Source organism: Lissotriton vulgaris, chromosome 2_2 (genome assembly GCF_964263255.1).
Source record: "Lissotriton vulgaris chromosome 2_2, aLisVul1.2, whole genome shotgun sequence".
NCBI lineage: Eukaryota > Metazoa > Chordata > Amphibia > Caudata > Salamandridae > Lissotriton > Lissotriton vulgaris.
The window spans coordinates 38,056,577-38,076,129 of NC_141688.1; the positions used below are offsets into that span (position 1 = coordinate 38,056,577).

At 44.4% G+C, this 19,553-nt stretch overlaps 1 protein-coding gene across 1 annotated transcript in view; it reads right to left on the reverse strand.

The window, feature by feature from the left end:
• Positions 1-15,119: 15,119 nt before the first annotated feature.
• The window catches only part of HCN4 (hyperpolarization activated cyclic nucleotide gated potassium channel 4), an 867,966-nt gene continuing 863,532 nt past the window's right edge, over positions 15,120-19,553 (reverse strand). The window contains exon 8 of the mRNA XM_086959260.1: positions 15,120-19,233. Within this exon, the coding sequence (XP_086815386.1) occupies positions 17,708-19,233 (1,526 nt within the window). The 3' untranslated portion in view covers positions 15,120-17,707. The remainder of the gene's footprint in view (positions 19,234-19,553) is intronic.

The window sequence follows — 19,553 nt, forward strand, 5'->3', positions numbered from 1 at the left end:
AGCTTTTCAGATTAATCACAAGACCTTAAATAACATGAAATGTAAGATGCACACAATACTTTCTGGGGATTGGAATAGATACTTTCTTGGATCTCGATAGTTTAGTTCAGGTATTTCTTAAAACAGTGTTCTTTCGTGGTAAAAGTGTTTCTAGGTCAACCAGTGCACACAGTTCACTTTATGTGCGCATAGGCGCTGGTAAACATGTCTTTTGTAGACACAATGAACTTAATTCCAGGTTAATACTGTTCCTTCTGTCGGGGGGACTCTTTAGGAGGGTGCCACTCAAGAGACGGAACTGGTGGCCAAAACACGGACTCACGGGCCCGAGGTGCGCACTCCTAGGCAGTGCGAGGGGAGACAGTACTGGGAAGTCGCTGGACCGGTACGAGCCACAGTCAGTGACGGACGTCGGCAGCCTCAGAGGGATTCAGGTCGGCCCTCACCAGCGCCGCGATGCGGGGCGTGGGGGCGGACTTCCAGAGGCAGGGCGGATGGGTCACCAGTGCGGGTGCAGTCCCGCGGGCGGAGTTCCCTCGAAGTAGAGCGGCATCTTCTGGAGGCGTTCGTGCGGCACTGGGCGGTCTGTACGCCACGTACTGGACGGCTCGGGTGCGGTGCGGCCTCTGGGCGGGGACTACGGGGTGAAATGCTGCAGTACGCTCCTGGCGTAACGACTGGCAGTACGAGACGTACGGGTCAGCCAATAAAGGCAGTACGGCTCCAGGCAGTGCGAGACGTATGGGGCAGCCAACAAAGGCTGTACGGCTCCAGGCAGTGCGAGACATACGGGGCAGCTAACAAAGGCAGTACCGCTCCAGGCAGCTCAGCTTGCGGTGCGGTGCGGAAGGGTACGCTTCAGGTGGGGTGATTTGCAAGTGCAACTTGTGGCACCTGTTGGCAGGAGCTGTGAGGCTCAGGCCGTGGAGGGACAAAGCGAGGCAGGTGCGAGGCGTCCCTGGGGTGACACAGTGCGGCGGCGGCTGCAATCAGCGGGGCACACGGATTCGGGCGGCAGCGGCACGGACTCGGGGACACGTCCAGGCCCAAATCAGGATTTATGAGGCTCACAGCGACGGCAGTCAGCGGGGCACCAGCGTTGTTCAGCCCAGCAGCTCGGTTCGATGAGGGAGAGAGAGCCCAATGGTCCTGGGGCTCAGTTCAGGGGGCCAGCTCTCTTCCAGGCCCTTGGAGATGAGCTGTGAAGCACTAGTTTTTCTTGGTAGAAAGTAAAAAGCAGCAAAGTTTTCTTGTAGAGTTTCTTCCTCTCCTTTGGCAGCAAGGTTCCCACTGTTGGTCAGTCCCCCAGGACATGGACAGTCTTCCTCTCTCAGCTTCCTTAGTTCCTTCTCCTCAGGCAGAGGGGCGTCTTGGTTCACAAGCAGGATCTGATTTCTTAGGAGCAGGGCTCCTACATTTATAGTCAGTTTCTTTTGTCTTTCCAGGCCAGGGCGGCCTTTGCATAGTCCTTTTCAATTCTGGAGCACCTTGTTTTCTAGACTCTGCCTTCTTCTTTCAGTGTGAGGGGCAGGGGCAACAGACGCTCCGCAGGAGGTGGAGCCAGCATTGAGATGACAAGTACAGTCCAGGATTACCTTGTTGACAGTCCTCCCTCTTCCTGGGCCAAGTGTCGGGCAGAGTCATCAGTCGCTCCCCAGGAGGTGGAGCCAGCATTGTGGTGGCTGAGCACAGCCCTATTCAGAGTCAAGGGGCACTCCCACCACCTGTCATCCCCAGCCCTGTCACTCACAAACCCCAGACAACAGTTACACATCCTGGCAGAGGCGGGCTGAAATGGTTAGGCAAGCAAATGCTAAATTTCTAAAAGTAGCATTTGCAAACACAGAATATTAAAGTAAACTTTACTAAAATAATTATTTTATTATTCTGAGTTCAGGCATACTAAACTTGACCTTCTACCATGTTCCCTGAGCCTGCTGGGATTATAGGGTGTAATAATTCCAGCAGCCCATCTTGGCCTATGAGAACAGGTAGCCTTACAATAGTGAAAAACGAAATTGGCAGGAATTCCCTATTAGGACATGCCACACACATCAGGGCTAGTCCTACCTTATGCTTACAATGCACCCTGCCCTAGGGCCTACCATAGGGGTGACTCACATGAAGTAAACGGAAGGTTTAGGGGCTGGCAAGTGTGTGCACTTGCCCAGCCAGCATGAGAGTACCAGACTGCAGGCAGGTTCTGCAGTGGCAGACCCTAGACATATTTTAAAAGACTGCTTCTGTGGGTGGCGCAACCAGCGCTGCAGGCCCACTAGCAGTATTTGCCCTTACAAGCCCTGGCACTCCTGGTGCACTTTACTGGGGACTAACAGTAAATCAAATGAGCCAATCATGGAAATCAATCACAGGTACACTATACATTTGGAGCACTGGCACTGCGGCACGGATTGGCCGTGGCGCAGTGACCTGAGCAGCTAACACCAGCAAAACATCTGAGGCACATCAGCAAAAAGTGGAAGGGAGACTCACGCCAAGGTGCCAGGTCTAACAATGAGTTTGATGACGTTAAGGCTGACACTGGGAAGCCAGTCAAGGACCAATTAGGGCAAAAATGATTTGATCCAAAGAATGTGAGACGTCCAAGAAGTTTGGATTGGTGATCAATGAAACATGTGGCAGATTATATTAAACAGAGGATTAGAAGACCTCTAGAGCAAGAAGAAAGAGAAGTGATGATGGCAGATTGTTCAAGACCTTTTATAGGAGAAAAAGAAAATATGACTCCCAATTTGGATGCTGAATTAATTATATATTCATTCAAACTTGGAAGGTATCCAAGGAAAGGTTTAGAGAGTGCTTTAAAGCAATGTAAGGATAGGTTGCTGGGTGTGTTTAGTTTGTTAGTAGGTATTTTTAGTTTGGAAGACGAGGCGTATGCCAATGGGAGTGACATGAATATTGAGCTCCTGAGAGGATGGAGTCAAAGGGCAATTTGCTCTCTAGGGAATGCAAACGCCAGTCTGATTGTAAAAAGAAGAGAAGCAGTTTTAATGCGCATAAGTCCAAAATTGGGGGATTTAGCGTGAAAAGAATCCTCTCTTGAGGCTAAAGGTGGCTTGTTTGGAGAAGTGATGGTATAATCGCTAGGTAAATTTGGATCCACTTTTACTGCTTTGGATAAAGCTCAAACATTTATGACGAAGGTTTACAGTGCAAATCATTTATATGGTAGGGCCAGAAGGAGACGGCAAACTTTCGGCCAAGGGAATTTTAGGGCCCAGTATAATCAAGAAAAAGGAGTTTATAGAGGTTGCCAATCAGGTGGAGGAGTTTATCTACAAAGAAGTAGAGACTGAAGTACAAGGATGTCAAGAGGGAGAGGTCAACAAACGACTGCACCACAAGGTGAGTATTACACGTATTACTGGTTCTATCCAAGAAAAGGTGGGCGGAAGGTTCATTTCACAAAGGAATGGGTGTTCATTTTTTCAAACTCCAAGGGTGATTGCTGTGATAAAAGGATATGTAATAGAGTTTGGAAAGGAGCCCTTTCAAGCAGGTGAACCAAGAATAAGATCTTAAAAGTATTTAATCAAGAACAGAAACAGATTGTAGAGAGAGAATTAAGGGCCTGGTTACGGGTTTGGTGGCCCTGGGACCACGGAACCCTTGGTGGCGGTTCGACAACTGCAGCACTGTTGGACTGGCTGCAGTATAACAACTGTGACCTTCGGACCGCCACGAGACCGCTGACACTGCTTGGATCAAAGATCACTCAGGGCCAACAGTCTTTTCCTGGCAGGAATATTCTGGCAGAGCTGCAGCCGGCACCGCCAAGCATATTCCAAGTTGCCTCCCACCCACCCTTTTCTTGGTGGTGCGACCGCGATGAAAAGGGTTGCGGCGAGGCAACAAAGGGGGCCCAACTGGGCTCCCTTGTGCCTCTGGGCCTGGTGGTGCATGTAGGGGGACATATGTAGTGCCCCCTATGAATATGCACCCCCACTTCCGGCACAGTGTGTCCTACAGGAAGGTGCAGTCTGCGTTCTGAGAGCGGCGTTCTGCCTGTTAGGCTCTTTTTCAAGCCTAATAGACCACCACTCACAGACTGCCGCATGACTGCCCGCCAGACCAGGATAAAACTCCTGATCTGGTGGGCGGTCACACCACAAATATGGTGGTCCCACAGCGGACGGCGCATTGCACTGTCCGCTGTGGGATGCCCAAACTCATAATCAGGCCCTTCCTCTATTATTTAAGAAAGAGGCTGTTATAAAGATAGTGGAAGAAGAAAGGAGTTTTGGGAGTACCTTTTGTTGGTGGAGAAAAAGACTAAGGTTAGAGACCAGTAATAAATCTGAGGGTTTTGAATCGTTGTGTAACTTACAAATATTTCAAAATGGAGGGAGTGCATATGTTGAGAGATATTTTGCAGATACTGGATTGGATGGTGAAGTTGGATCTGAAAGATGCCTATTTTTCTGTACCAATCAACAGCAGAATGTCAATGTTGTCTTCAGCTCAGGTGGGAAGGTCAGTTGTACCATTTTCAGTGTCTTCCGGTTGGACTTTCTTCAGCACCATGGTGTGGAATTCTTACAGGAACAGGGTGTGAGAATGATTATATATTTGGATGCCATTCTTATCATGAGCCAGAATGTGGACATTTTATAAACGGTTTGTCCTTAGTGAAGGACCTTTTGAAAAGATTGGGTTTCATTGCCAATCAGGAGAAATCAAATCTTTACTCTTCACAAACAAAGCAGTTTTTAGAATATGTTATAGATACAGTGAAAGTCCAATTGCAGTTGCTAGAAAGGAAGACAAGTATGATAAAAAGCAAAGTAAGATAACTGAGGAAAAGAAAGAAGGTGACCCTTGAAGATCTTCAACATGTCATTGGTCTTCTCTCCTCTTCAATTTAAGCCACATTGCCAGGTCAGAAAGAGGGTTTAGCATAGTTTCTGTGGTATGCTGACAAGGTACAGAGGGCGGAGGAATTGAGACTTGAGTTGACATGTTGGTTAGAAAAATTGGATGCATGGAATGGTGGAGCATTTTTTGGGACAAGTTCAGGTTGTGTATTGAAATCGGATGTGAGCAGTTCAGGATGGGGAGCAATGTGTATGACTCAGAAAACTGGAGGGAGATAGTGCGGGAAGGAGAGGAGAGAACATATAAACTCCAATGAAATGACTGCAGAACTGACAATGCTGCGGATCTGAAAGCGCAGATCACGTCTTCCGAACTGGCAGGCGACTGAAGCTGTAAAAAATGCGAGAAGTATGTAGAAATCAACCATTGTTGCCATAAACAATCGCTGAGCTGCAACCTTCTGTGCTGAATCCCTACATATCAGCAGTTAGACAACAAACAAAGACGGAGTTTAAAAACAAATAATAATCATGCGAAGAAATTCACAAACCAAGCTTTGTGGTGCCATAGCTCATTCGGAACAGTTTCTGATGGCGCCCTGCCACAGCTTTACTACAGAGATATCCCAATACAACTAGAAGCTCTAAAATAAATTCAAATACCCAATTGTTAACTGAAATGAAGCTTCCAAAAATACAGATTACACCGTGTATCAGCACTGATGAAAATCCCTAAAATCGCTAAGGGATTGGAAACGCATCGGCATTTCCGCTAAATCCATGAGGGTGTACGAATCAGTTCCAACTTCTGGAGAAGGTTTAGCCAATATTTAAATCCCCACAGAAACTTAGATACTCACTCCTGGAAGCTTTCTCAGTTTAGATATTCAGCCAAGTAAATGGTGTGTTACAGAGAGCGTTATGCATAACTAAGAACCTTGAGTTGTACTGGTGTATTCTTTTTAACGTATTGCATTTTTGTTTAACTTTGTTCCATGTTTTTTCACTTTTACTTGTACAGTCACATTTATTTGTATATACGTTTCATGTCACAGTTATTTCACTCAATAATGAGATGTGTATCTTTGAATGCCTTATTTGAAAATTTAAATGAGTGCATAAAACAGACATGAATAAATGCTAAATGTTAAGCATTGTACATTGACTATGTGCATTGCTACATAGTCTGCTGAAATAAATAGCAGATTCTAAAACTGAAGGCAGGGTACCTTTGTTCTTTACAACTATTTCACGTCCCACCCTGCCCCCATAACGGACGCAAACCCTCTCTTGATACCCAAGGTACAGATGGTGGAAGAATTGAGACTTGAGTTGACATGTTGGTTAGATAACTTGGATGCATGGAATGGTGGAGCATTTTTTGCGACAAGTTCAGGTTTTGTATTGGAATCGGATGCAAGCAGTTCTGGATGGGGAGCAATGTATATGACTCAGTAAACGGGAGGGAGAGGGAGAGAACATATAAACTCCTATGAAATTACTGCAGAACTGTTTGCTCTTAATAGTTTCAAGGACAAGTTAAAAGGAAGGTCAGTTTTATTAAACATAGACAATGTAACAGTGGTAACCTACCTTAAATAGGTTAAGAGGAAGCAGGTCAAAGAAACTATCAGAGATTGTGAAAGAAATATGAGCCTTTTGTCAGAAGACAATACATGTGATGGCTCAGTACTTACCAGGGAAGGATAATATAGTGGCGCATTGGAACTCTAGCAGTCTGAAAAATTGTAATGAGTGGATGTTGTGGACTTTGGGGCATATTATCAAGAAAGGGCCTTACATTATCGCCGCTTTTATCGGCAGGAAACTGCCGATAAAGGTGCGATAATGGGCTTGATAATATGCTCTATGAATTCCAATCGAAGCCCATGGTAGATGTAAAGACATGTAACATGGGCTTCAATTGGAATTCCATAGAGCATAATATCAAGCCCATTATCGCTGCTTTATTGGCAGTTTCCTGCCGATAAAAGCGGCGATAATGTTACGCCCTTTCTTGATAATATGCTCCTGAATTCTTTCAAAAGATAAATTCATGTCTATGACCTATAGAGGTGGATTTGTTCGATTCCTGATTAACATGAAAATAAGAAATATTTCAGCTAGTGTCCACATCCAGAAGCAATTGTGGTGGATATGTTTACTCAAAGTTGGGTAGATCTGAAAGGGTATGCTTTACCACTGTTTGCTATGATACAGAGGGTGTTGTTCCAGGTGAGGACACAGAAGTGTCAGATAATACTGGTGACACCCTTTTGGGTAATGCAAGTTTGTTTTCCGTCAGTGTTGGAGTTGGTGGTAGACATGACTCTTTTGATTCAGTCATGCAAAAGTATGTTAATAGAAGGCAAGGATACTGCTCTAGTGGAATGTCGGATTTGCTCAACCTTCTAGTGTTGAAGATATCAGGAGATCAAGAAAAATTGAATGCCTTTCTGGAGAGGCTCCAGAACTGCTCAATGAGTTATGGACACCAGGAACAAGGAAGAGATATAAGGGGACATATAATGCCTGTGTACATAGGTGCATGGAAAGGGATTTGGTTCCTGTGGAGGCTGAAGAGGTAGAAGTAGCACATGTTTTTGGCAGGGTTGATTTCCATAGGACGATTTAGTGTTACAGGTCAACTATTGCAGTAGGACATTCATTGGTGCATGATTCATCTATTGGGAAAAGTCCTTTGATCTGCATAATTTAAAATTTGAATTCGCTTGAAGAGGCCACCTATGTCTCACTCTGAACGTGGGATGTTAATATGGTTTTATAAATGCTTGAGTATTCGCCATTGAATAGATTTTTAGGTTTAAGAGAACTAACAAGAAAGTTAGTAACTTGGTTTTGTTTAGTTTGTTTTAGGAGAGTATCTGATGTTCAGGCATTAGATATTTCCAGTAAGATTTACCAGCAGGAAGGAGTATTTTTTGAGGTCTGGAGAAGGACAAAGACTATGTCGGAATCAATTTTCTATCCAAAATGTAAGAGTTGTCCAATATTTTGTGTAGTAAACTGTTTGAAAGAGTATGAGTCATGAGTGCAGGAATGCAGAAAAGATGGTGTAAGGCAATTGTTAATATCATATGTAAAACCTTATAAAGCAGTGTCTCTAGCTACAATTGAAAAGTAAAGGAAGTAATGCAGGATTCTGGTGTGAACGTTGAAAGATTTAAATCACGTTCAGTGAACGGCACTATGGCTTCCATAGATTTTACAGTAGCAGCATGTTTCAAAGAGGTGATGAAAGCTGCAGATTGGTCAAATGCTCAGGTATTTTCAAAAATTCTAATTTAAACCTGTGGAGCATGTTTCAAGTTATGCATTTAGAGACTGACATGCACAATGCTAACCTCCTGTCTTGCCATACAATGATGATTTATCATAGCTTTGGTGGATGGGGAATCCTGATTTTATTAAAGATATGGAGGCTAGCATTATCCCTCCCTCCTTTTCCAAGAATATGAGAAATAATTGGGAGAGACTAACAGGGGTTTGTAAACTTAAGAGAAGTAGTTAGGAGATGCTATTGAAATACTGTTAAAATATGGTAGAATGAGGGTTTGAAAAAAAAATATGGTAGAATGAGAGTATTTGTAAAAGTGTTGATGCAACACTTGGATGAGACATTTGCATTATTTATCGTTTTTTTATAACCTGTTTTTATTGGCATTTAGTTATTACAGGGTAATTATGCATAAAAGATCAGGAGCTTCCACCTCAATTACACAGTGATTCACGTCTTACTACTATAAGCATAGTACCGGTATCCAGCCCGTTAGTTGCCAACTAAGTTGGTCAAGAACCCAGAGATCATTATACATTCATTTACTAGAACTTTGGGTTATGGTGATCATTGCAAAGACATCATGTGCCCTGGGCACCCCCCAACTTTTTGAACTGGAACTGGTGGTAACTGACTCTGACTGACCCTGGGATCTGTTTAACCAGGTCCAGTGCCAGTGCCAAGCTAAAAGGAACACATTAGAATACAGTTAAGACACCCAACAGACACTAGGGTACACAATGGTATGGTGGGGTACCCCTGTAATTGGCATTACCTACCCCATAAGCCCCTGGTATGTAATAGGGCAGGGGATTGAAACTACCTAGAAGTCCCCATTATCCTGGGGCATGGCAGTTTAGAGGCCAGCAGATTTTCTGCACTAGCATGTGTGCAGTGCTGAAGCCTGAGGTCAGTTTAAAAGCATCCCTGGTGGCCAGGATAGCTTTTAAACATTAAATTATGCCCAAACTCGACTTTGGGGGGTAGGGGCCCTTAAAAATGAAAAACCTACCATGTTTTTGCATATTAGGGACCCCCAGTGCCCCCCCTAGGTATCCCAGGGGTGGGGGGACAGTTATCTATAAGGAGAGCCCTTATAAAATAAGTTTGTATATGCCTGGGTAAAGTTAAATTTTACATTTCACTCCCCACATTGTATTAAAGAGCTGCTCAAATTCGACTGTGATGCTGGAAGAATTGGGTAAGCATGATCTGCAATATTTCTGCAGATTCAGAACCCCTGAAGTCTCTCCAAGTTGCACAGGGGGTGGGGGTCCTGTAGACATTACGGAAATACTTATTAAATATGGTTTTATAAGCCCTGGTTCTTGAAAAGTGGCTCAGGATATTTTCCTCATTGCAAACCCCATGGCCCATAGGTTAACATGGTAGGAGGTGATTGATCAATAAATATTGATAGGAGAGGACTAGACGGACCATTCAAAGACTTCCCAGAATAATAGTAGTAAATCCAACAATATTATATTGTTGAATTTCTCCTAAGGTGTACATACAATAAGTTATAAGACTTTCTTGTTTGTAAGTCCAAATTCAGCCTTTCAGTGGTCTGCCCTTATTGGTCGGAGTTAAGTGGATTAGCCAGGTTGCTGGGAGGGCAGTGTGCTGTTCTACAGGAATGCCAGGCCAGGAGGTGGTGTCGTAAACTATGCTCTTCAATGGCAGAGGGGAGGCCTGGGTTTCTGTCCACTATGACAGTATTGACCCAGAGTCAGGGCTAGGCTTAAGTAAGGTATGTGCAGATGGTAGGGGGTGTGTTTAGCAAGCTCTTACCTCCCTGCTGGAAAATCAGCTATTATGGATGTGGAAGAATGATGCACTCTGGGACAAACTAATGCCACACTCCACAGGATGTGGTCATAGCTATGAGGAGTTGTCCTGCTCTAATTGGTCAGCAGTGACCTGGTGCTTGACCCAGAGAATTTTGAATATGTATCTGATAGGGGCAGAGCCCTCCAGATTTGCTGCTTGAAACTGAATGAAGCAAGAAGTGCCCTGCTGATGATTTTTTGCTGTGCAAGGAACTCTAAGGCCTGACCTCTGGAGACTGCACCAAGTGAAACTGCAGCACTGTGGATTACCTTGCTGCCAAAGGACTCAAGAGTGAAAACTCCCTGCAAGCTACAGGTTAACAGAGCTCACCTGGACAGCCCCACAAAGAATTCAAAGCCTGGAGTACCAGTGAATTTGTAAGGGTTCTGTTCAAGTGGATTGCGGAATTGAAGTTTCACACTTTCAAGGACCCTCTTGGGATTCCAGAACCTTGGATTGTGTGTTGGATACTTTGGGACCCACAAGCAGAACGCCAGGAAGGTGTTCTAACTGGACCCTGCTTGCTGAAGAAGGCTCCCCACTACAGTGGTGAGAATTCTTCAGAACAATTTATAAAGGTGTGTCCCTGACAGAGAAAACGAAATGACTTAAGGGACACTGTTGGTTTCTTAGCACTAGAAAGTAACTAATCTTTAAAAATTCATATCACTGGTTCCCTACAGTGGATTATTTTCGTTTTGGTGTCAATTAAAAGATAGAAATATTACCTATTTGTATAAATTGGTGTTGGATTTTTATTTTGTGTTGTGTCTTAATTATTTACTTAAATGGTGTTTTTGAATGCTTTACATACCTGTCTTTGAAGTTAAGCCTGTCTGCTCGCAGCCACGTTACCAAGGGTTGAGCAAAGGAATAATTTTCTAAGACCTATGCTGAGTCCTATCATGTGTTAGTGGCCTTATTGCCAGTGGCAGACCTATATTTGCCCCTACCAATAACCCACTTTCCAACAGTGAGCTTCTGATTACATGGGATAAAACATCCTACAGGAATCAGTCTGTGACGGAACATATATATACATCAATATCCTTTGCTGCTCCATAGAATCCTGGTTAATCATGATTGTAGACACACAAATGCTGTTGATAGCAATCATAGCATTTGAACATGTAAGCAATTATAACAGAACGAAAATCAAAAAGAAACCATAGGGTCACCCAGTGGGCATAGAGGAGATAGCTATGAAGTAGATTGTGGCAAGAGGTCTAACAAGTGTTTGTAGTTCCTTGAGGAGTTTGTGGGGGGTGATATTACATTTTGCCGGATCAAGGAGCCGCCTCCTATCTTGCGGAGACTACTCATATAGGGAATTCCACAGTGCCTTTAATTGATTTTGTGTTGGTTATACCATTGTCTGGGGTGGCATCGTGATGGTTGTCCCAGGCTCGGAGCACTTATGCCCAAAGGGGAACGGACAGCACCTTATTCCCCTGATATCTTCCGTAAGTAGGGTGCTCCCCTCTGCTCTCGACCATGTATCGACATCCCTTTCCCAGGCATCGACTGTGGGACCCACCCTGGTCATCCATTTCAGAGCTGTGTGTTTTTCGTTAGGATCAATGCAAGATTCACGACTTTAGTACCCACTTTATGTGCTTTGGGGCTGAGGAATAATTCCAGTAGGCAAACCTCTGCTGTACAAGGGAGCAAGCACCCCAGTACTCCATTGAGCACGGCATTTACAGCTACCCAGAAATCATGTAACTCTGGGCAATCCCACGTCACATGCGTAAATCCGGCGCCTGGTTTCTCTCATCTCAGACAGGCCTTTGGTTCACTTTCATATATAACTGTAATCGATGGGGGAGCCAGGTATGTCATATGTAGGTAGTTGAATTGTATATATTTGAAGCTGGTATTTCCTGGAAACATGCCTAAGGCTCTCCATGGACTTATTCCACTCCGTATCTGCCAGGTCCCTGCCCAGTAGCTGCGCCCACCTTTCGCGGGTCCCGGTCAGCGGTTTCATGATAATTTCAAGTTGCGCTCTGTAGAGCCACTTCACACGGTCTTGTGCTGAGTCTAGAGTCACCAGTGCCTGTAGTACATCAGGGGTATCTGGCTCCCCTCTACTCCTAGGCTACAGATCCCTATATGTCCTGACCATGGCATTGTAAGTCAGAAACTGGCCAGGAGGCAGGCCACACTGATCTATGAGGTCGTTCAGTGGAAGATGTTCCCCCAGTTGGAAGCCTTCACTCATCGTTACAAAACCAGCCATTGTCCTGTAAGCCAGCTATTTCCTTGAAAATGGAGGATCCCCATGTGGCAGTCCCACAAGTGGCAAGTCTGAGCATAAAGAGGTGCTAAAAGCATGCGCCATACACACCTCTTCCAGCATTGTAGTGCCACCTTCAGTTGTATTCCTGGAGTGGGTGTAAAAATCTATGAGCTGAGGAGTACCTGGTTCTAAGCCAATCCAATAGAGCCCAACAGCTCGACATCTCTACCATCTAGCCAATGGGCCAACCACTGAAGCTGGGCGGCCATGCGTTTTTTATTAGTTGATTTGTTTTGTGGCAGATTCTTAAGGAACAGTTTTGGATTAAAGGAAAGATGAGGAGGATTGAATTAACAGAGAACAGTGCCAAAAGAGGGAGAAGATGGAATTGTAATGGCTTATATAGACTGAATGTTCTGTTTTACTTGTTATGAGTCATACAATGTTCTAAATTTTAATCTTTGAAGTGTTTGCTGCTCGGTAGTAAATAAAAGTTAATGCATAATGCTAGCCCCCTGGTCTTTAATAAAATCACAAGCCTCCATCCATTAAAGCTATGACATATGGCATTCTCTTCTAATGTGCTTGCCAGTGTTCTTTCTGGCTAAGCTTCAGATAGGTGACTTCACTTTAGCTTGCTCTCTGGAGGTGGATGGGATGGGTGGCTGAGGGGTTTAAGATGCGTCTCAGCCTCTTCTCTCTTAACTCACCTTTACTCGCTTCCAGTGGCAAAAAAAGAATTCTAAGATTCTCTGTGTTCACATCTTCAGTTCATGATGCATAAACTTAACCACATGGATGCTGCACATATTTCTCTGCTGTGCCGGGACTCAATGTAAAAGGGTGTGGTCATGACGAGCTCAGCTCGTCATGAGCACAGCTCCACTGTACCTCATGACGAGGAGCATCAAAGGGGTTAAACTATATGCTCTATCCAATGCTCTTATTAGCCTCATTGTGCTGTCTTGTAACCAAGTGGGGCAGAAGTCAATGGAAAGGTGGGGGGTCGCACATTTTCAATGTTTGCATCTCGGTCTGGAACAGGCTTCATCTGGAGCAGTGTCTGAGTTGCAACTACATATTTCACATAAGGTTTAATACATGTGTGCACATCTCTCAACCTAAAACCACTTATTTTCTGCTCAGGCCAACACAGCGTTTAATTGGTTTACATTTTAGAAGTAGCTGTTCATCCTCATCATCAAAGACGTATTTAGAAATGTTTAATATGGGTGAGAGTACAATAAAGTGTGGTAGACAAATATGTTATTTGTTTAGGTTCAGGTACGCAAAGCTGTGTGACAATATGTCTTTTTTTGTTGAAATTATTGAATTCAAATCTGATGTAAATAATTTCACTTTAAAAAAAAACCTGTTAAATCAATTGTTTGCTTGGAAAATTTGTGAAAGGAAGTGAGGCGGTGATGACTCTGTTGTCATGAAGGAGCTCCAGAAGGTAGTGAGAAATGTTGGTGAGTGAATATGTTTATCTAACAAGAGACAAGACTTCTCCAATTATGGTAACAAACTATTTATGAACAAGGAAGGCAGTAGCTCAAGGGACCCTCTATAAGTCACTTGGGATGGGGATATCCAAAGTAATGCATCCATACCCCTATGTCAACACTAACACCCAAATGTATTATCAAGAGACACCAAGTAGTCCAAAACATGGCAGTAAGGACCATCTTTAAGCTACCCAAATGCATGTCAGCAAAAAGTGCCTTGGCCACCATGGACTGGCTTCCAGTGGAGGAAAGAAGAACATTTAAGGCACTGTGGGGCATATTAGCAAGGGCACTATCGCCGCTTTAGTGGGACTTTTTCCTGCTAAAGCGGCAATAATTTTATCGCCCTATTAGCAAGCTTACGCTAATAGCAGTTAGCGACAGCTTTTAGGCGATAGTGACCGGTTTGGGGCCCACTTTGTATGTCAGCGATATTTATCACTAATGACATGCAAAGTGGGCGTACCCAACCTGTTAGCGACTGAAAGCAGTCGCTAACACAGCTGTCGCTTATTAGCAAGGCAGGCTGTGCGCTTAAAAAAATCGCGCTAAGCGCGATTATCACCAGAACCTAACTCCTGCTCAGACCATGACTTAACCTGTATATCCAATGGGAGGTGGATATTCAGGTTAAGTCCCCATTAGCGTTAATGCCTGAATATCACTGGATTTCCAGCGATATTCACGCATTGAGCCGCTATCGCCGGATATTTTATCGCATTAGAGATAAACGTTGCTAATAGCATGTTATCTCTGCGATAATATCCGACGATAGACGACGATAAAAACAAATGCGCTAAGCGCATTTAACGATAAATATCGCTATTTGATGCTGATATGCCCCTGTGTATGGTAGGCAGGGGAATCAACCACAAGGCACCCCCTTTTATTAGGGCACTTTTGTCACCCTACACCCGCAGTAGGACTTTGAGGTCCCCCAATGCAAGACTCGTGAATTTAAACATCCAGATTGGGGGGAGATCATTCTCTCACTTGATCCCCAAACTATGGAATTTCATCCCGACTCAGTTTAGAAATGAACCCCAAGAGACCAGATTTAGAAAAATGCTCATAACTTTGTTAGTACCAACCATGTACCACTGCAGATGATCACGGATGCACGCTATGACTCTTGCAGCGCTGGAAAGCCTTCGGGTAGCTATGCGCTCTTTAAATATACAATACAATAACTATACAATACCAGGACTATACCTTTACCTTCAACCGCCCTAACCTCCCCACCCCCGCCCAGTACATACCATGGAAAAGTATCCAAGTAGCTGCTTTAGAAATGATACATCCTATTGGAAACGCAACTGAAAGTGCAACACAAGAGGAAGCAATGTTACTTTTGCAGAAACACTGAAGACGTCCATGTGGAAAATAGACATTTGGCAATGTTGTGGTATTGCTGTTTCTTTATTGTAACAAACATAGCAAAAATGCTTGAAATATGACAGTTTCACTGTCTTGCATAAAACATGGAAAAAATAACATGTTTTCTATTAAGTGTGACATTTGATTCAGCTTAGTGATGAGTTTTTAGTAAAGCTCGTGTTTCAGGGAATGGACGGGATGTTAATCACCCCGGCTGCTAAGAATCTCTTAGAGATCACACGCGAGGGAAGGTGCTTGTTAGGAAACACTTCTTTACCAAGGGATACACTCATCCGTTTCAGTGGGTCTTCTCCTACTTGATTTGGACACCCCTTTATTCTCACAGCTTTGTGGAGCAAAGACAACATCTTCCAGGAATGTCATTGATACCACACCGCTCCTTGGCGAAAGGAAGGGTGGAGGGCAAAGAGAAGCAGGATCTATACAGATGGAAGTACAGATTCAGTTCTGGTTAGACTGGTCAGTTCCCTTAGCTGGCCAATGCTCAAAACTGAAATATTACTGTAATGGACTTTAGGTCTTGAATTGACCATTTGGATTTTTTCCAGCACTGTACATTTGAGCTGCGCCAATCAGACTAAGTATAGCTGTCTACTTGTAATGCAAATACTTGATTCTGCTTTAGTCACTGGACATCAACATCATGTGAACATCTCTCCAGTGTGTGACCCCAAATGTACAGTGCTTACCTTGGTGTTGTCCCAATGAATGCCCTCTTGAAGACAGTTAGTCGTATACACAGACTGAATTGAACAACACATAACCCCCACTAAGTCCATCTGAATCTTTCTCCTTTATCACAGACTCATCTTGACTTCACTTTTCTTCCTCTGTGGTTTGTTTTGTCCTAGTCTGTGACTTTGGCTACATTGCACTGTGCTTGATGTTTTCTGTTTACTATCCTTCCTGATCCTCAGAGAGATGGTTCTTCGTTCTCTTGAGATGAAAAACAAAACAAAGTCTCAGGCAAAATGAAAAGCTAGGAGGACATTTCCAAGAGGGGCTCTGAGGTGATTAGAAGGGCATTTGTCTATAAAGGGCCACATTTGTGTTGAACCACGGGAATGGGGTCATATGGGATCCTGTGTTGTTGTACCATTAGATACTGAATAACTAGTTCTCTTCGACACACCATACCTCACATATTGTTGTCTCAATCTTCATCTTGCCCAGTGGCTTGCTACTAGTCTGGAACTCTGGATCTATCAACACTTGAGGTGCCTCTTAGAAACTGTCTGGTAACGTCCCCGCTAATTGGGTAAGGCTGGAACTAATGGTGCTAATCTTCTCTGCATTAACAGACTGAGTGGGTGAAACACAGCAACCACAGAAAGTGGGAAAGAGAGAAACGTACCATTCAAAAAGGACAAGGAAGAGGCAATGGGAAAAGAAAAGACATGAAATTGAGGGTGGAACTAAGGAAAAAAGAAAGAAAAAGTGAGAAGACAGAGCTATTGCACCCAATATTCACTTTGGCCTCTGTTTTTCTAGATCGTTACTATTATTATTGCACACTTTCATAAATAGTGGAGAGTAGTGAGGTTTGAAACGTCATAAAAAACAATACAACAATGTTAACTCAATATGGCTGCTGTTGCGAGAGTTGGGGAATTGTCCAATGAGAAATGTTAACCATATCGTTATGTAGCGGCACATCCTATAGTAAGATACATGAAGTTCTTCTTCCTAGGACGTCACCCAAATGCAGCCACAGGGATGAAATAGTTAACATTATTCAAAAAGTCATCTCCATGCTTTTAGTGTGAAACCCAGCAAAAGCTTTATGAACAAATGGCAGATATGCTTCTGCAGGAAGTTCCACATACAGCGTAAGGTTTGATTTCAACGTCCTGTGTCAGAAGCGCCCATAAACCCAGTGAGTGTGGGAGACATTGGGGTTCAACAGGAAAACACACAAGTATTATAGTTCCCTGTCTTAGAAACCACCACAAAAACTGCCCAGAATAACAATGGACAGTGATGTGTGTAAAATCCCACAGGGAGTAGAGACTTTAATTTCAGTAGCATAATTTCCTTTCCCATGATCCCATAAAATGGTGCTGCTAGAGTGCATAAATTCAAACAACATAACATAACCTGTGCATCAGCGCAAATATAGAGGAGGTTGTCCCTGGACTTCTACCCCAGTAGGCTGGTAATGAACATTGGTATCTCCAAAGTTGCACCTGCTCCAGCTCAGGCCAGGCACCTCACCTGGAAATGCTTCTTCTTGGCCATTTAGATGGTTAGCAGTTACTCCTTCTTTCCTTCATTTGCTGAACAGCTGGTCTTGCATGGCCAAACTCATCCTGGGGAGAGTTAATGTACAGGTTCTACCGCACATATTAGGTTTTCTATCTCGTGTTCAAATATGAAAATCTTCTATAAAATCCTGTGACCAAAAAACTATAGCTCTACTAATATTTGCTTACCTTTTTCTCTTTTTAATTTGATTGTTAATTCTTATTATTTCTAATATCACAGTTAAACCTGAATAATGATGGGGTAGGGCAGAAGGTAGGAGTTTATGGGGTCTGCCAAGGTGACAGACCACAGGAGATACAGTGCCTGTAATGGAAGTGAATTTAGGTCTTCACAAATTTGAAGTCAGCTTGGATCTGAAAGGTTCTCGCTCTTCCGTTAAAGCTAAGGAGTCTTTGTGTGGGCCGCCCGACACGGAAGGCGGAGCTACCGTCACTCCAAAGAGAGATGCAGAGGATGTTTGCCGTGGCAAAGCCATTCTCTCTGGCAGAGCAATACAAGGTCTACCTGGAATTCCCAGCCCACCAGGAAATGCAGAGAAGCCTGTGAGGGATTCTCTGGAGGACTGGAGAGAGTTCTGACTCATAACTTGACTCCTATCCTGTGGCTGTAGAGATGGCTGGGAAGCAGAAATTAGTTTGATATCATGAGTCAAGCGACCAACTGGTAAAGGCGGTGAGCTCTTAGGCTGAAGAAACTGTAGTGGGGGACTAGCTGTCTGTGGGGTGAGCAGTGACCCATGGGAGCTTGTGGATCCGGGAGGGCTGGAATGAAAAGTTTGTGATGAAATTGGACTCTGAACAGGTGGGCTAATACCTGATGATGTGTAACCAAGTACTGGGGAACCAGGCTGCTGTAAAGGCGGAGTCAAGGCAAACGATGACCTGTCTTGGTGCATTTGGGCTACGGTTGCAGAGAATGGTCCTACTGTGCTTGGCTGTATTTGGCACAAACTTGAAGGAGATCCTCCTGCTGCTTGTGCCAGCTGGTTCAAGCTGGAGGTTGGAGAAACAGAAAGAGGAGACGTCTGAAACGAGAGCTGGTGCCCCAAAGGTCCTGTGGTCAAGGACTGCTGCTGAAATGGTCCAACCTGTGTCGGTTTTAGTAATGGCTGAAGCTGGTTGAGATGCCTTCCAGGAGAACTGGAGGAGAGTTGGCTGAAGGAAGCTGATGGAGAGTTGTTCGTGACTGGCTCAAAGTGGCCGAGCATGCTGTTTGCAATTGACTGTGGTGGTCCTCTGCCCAAAGGAGACCCAGAGGCAACTTGTGGTGACTGGCTTAATCCCAAGGAGGACAGACCACTTAACCTTTGTTGGCTTGAGCTGGTGCAAGGGGAACCAGTTGAAGTTTTTTGCCACTGGGTTAAGCCAACAGAGGCAGAGTAGCCTGCCAACTGATGAATGTGGAAGGACGATGAAGCGGGTGTCTCAGGTCCTGGGGTATGCAGCTGGGATGATGTGCTTGCAGATGATCCCACAGAAGAAGGGCCTGCACTAGATATCAAAGACTGAAGTCTATTAAGCTGCCTTGGAGTCTGACCAGGCTGTTGCCCCAAAGAGCCATAAACTGACATGGGAGGGCGAAAAATGGCAGCTGGGAGCCGAGGATGATGGGTAAGAGCGATGGCAACTGATGTGGTGGCAGCAGCAGCCTGCAGTGGTGCTTGGATCAGAGGAGTCCAGATGACAGGTGTGGGGGTGGATACCTCGGCAGCTGCAGCCTGTATGGTGTGAGCGCAGTGGGCCATTTCACGGTCATGCTGCACTATCTGCTGGATAATCTCACTTTCCTGGTAATTCAGGACTCCAGAGCTGAGGTCATGTTGAACTTTGTGGAGGAGGATGGAATTTTTCTTGCCTGGAAAGCAAAAGAAAAGATTAATCGAGGCACCAATGTGACCACTACTTTGGTGAGATTTACCATCTTAGCTTCACTTTTTAGGGTACACTTCTTTTGTCATCTATGCTTTAGCTCTCCTGATTTGGGACTAAGACTCCCTCCCTCATAATTCTAGACATGCAGATCCTCTCTGGAGTTGTTTACTCCTACTGTTCCAGTACTGCGCCCGATATCCTAACCCAATGCACTACTTCATGTTCCAGTACTTAAGACGTATACCGCCCTTCTAAACCTCATTAATATTAACCTGCACTATCACTCAATATTCTTAATCTGAG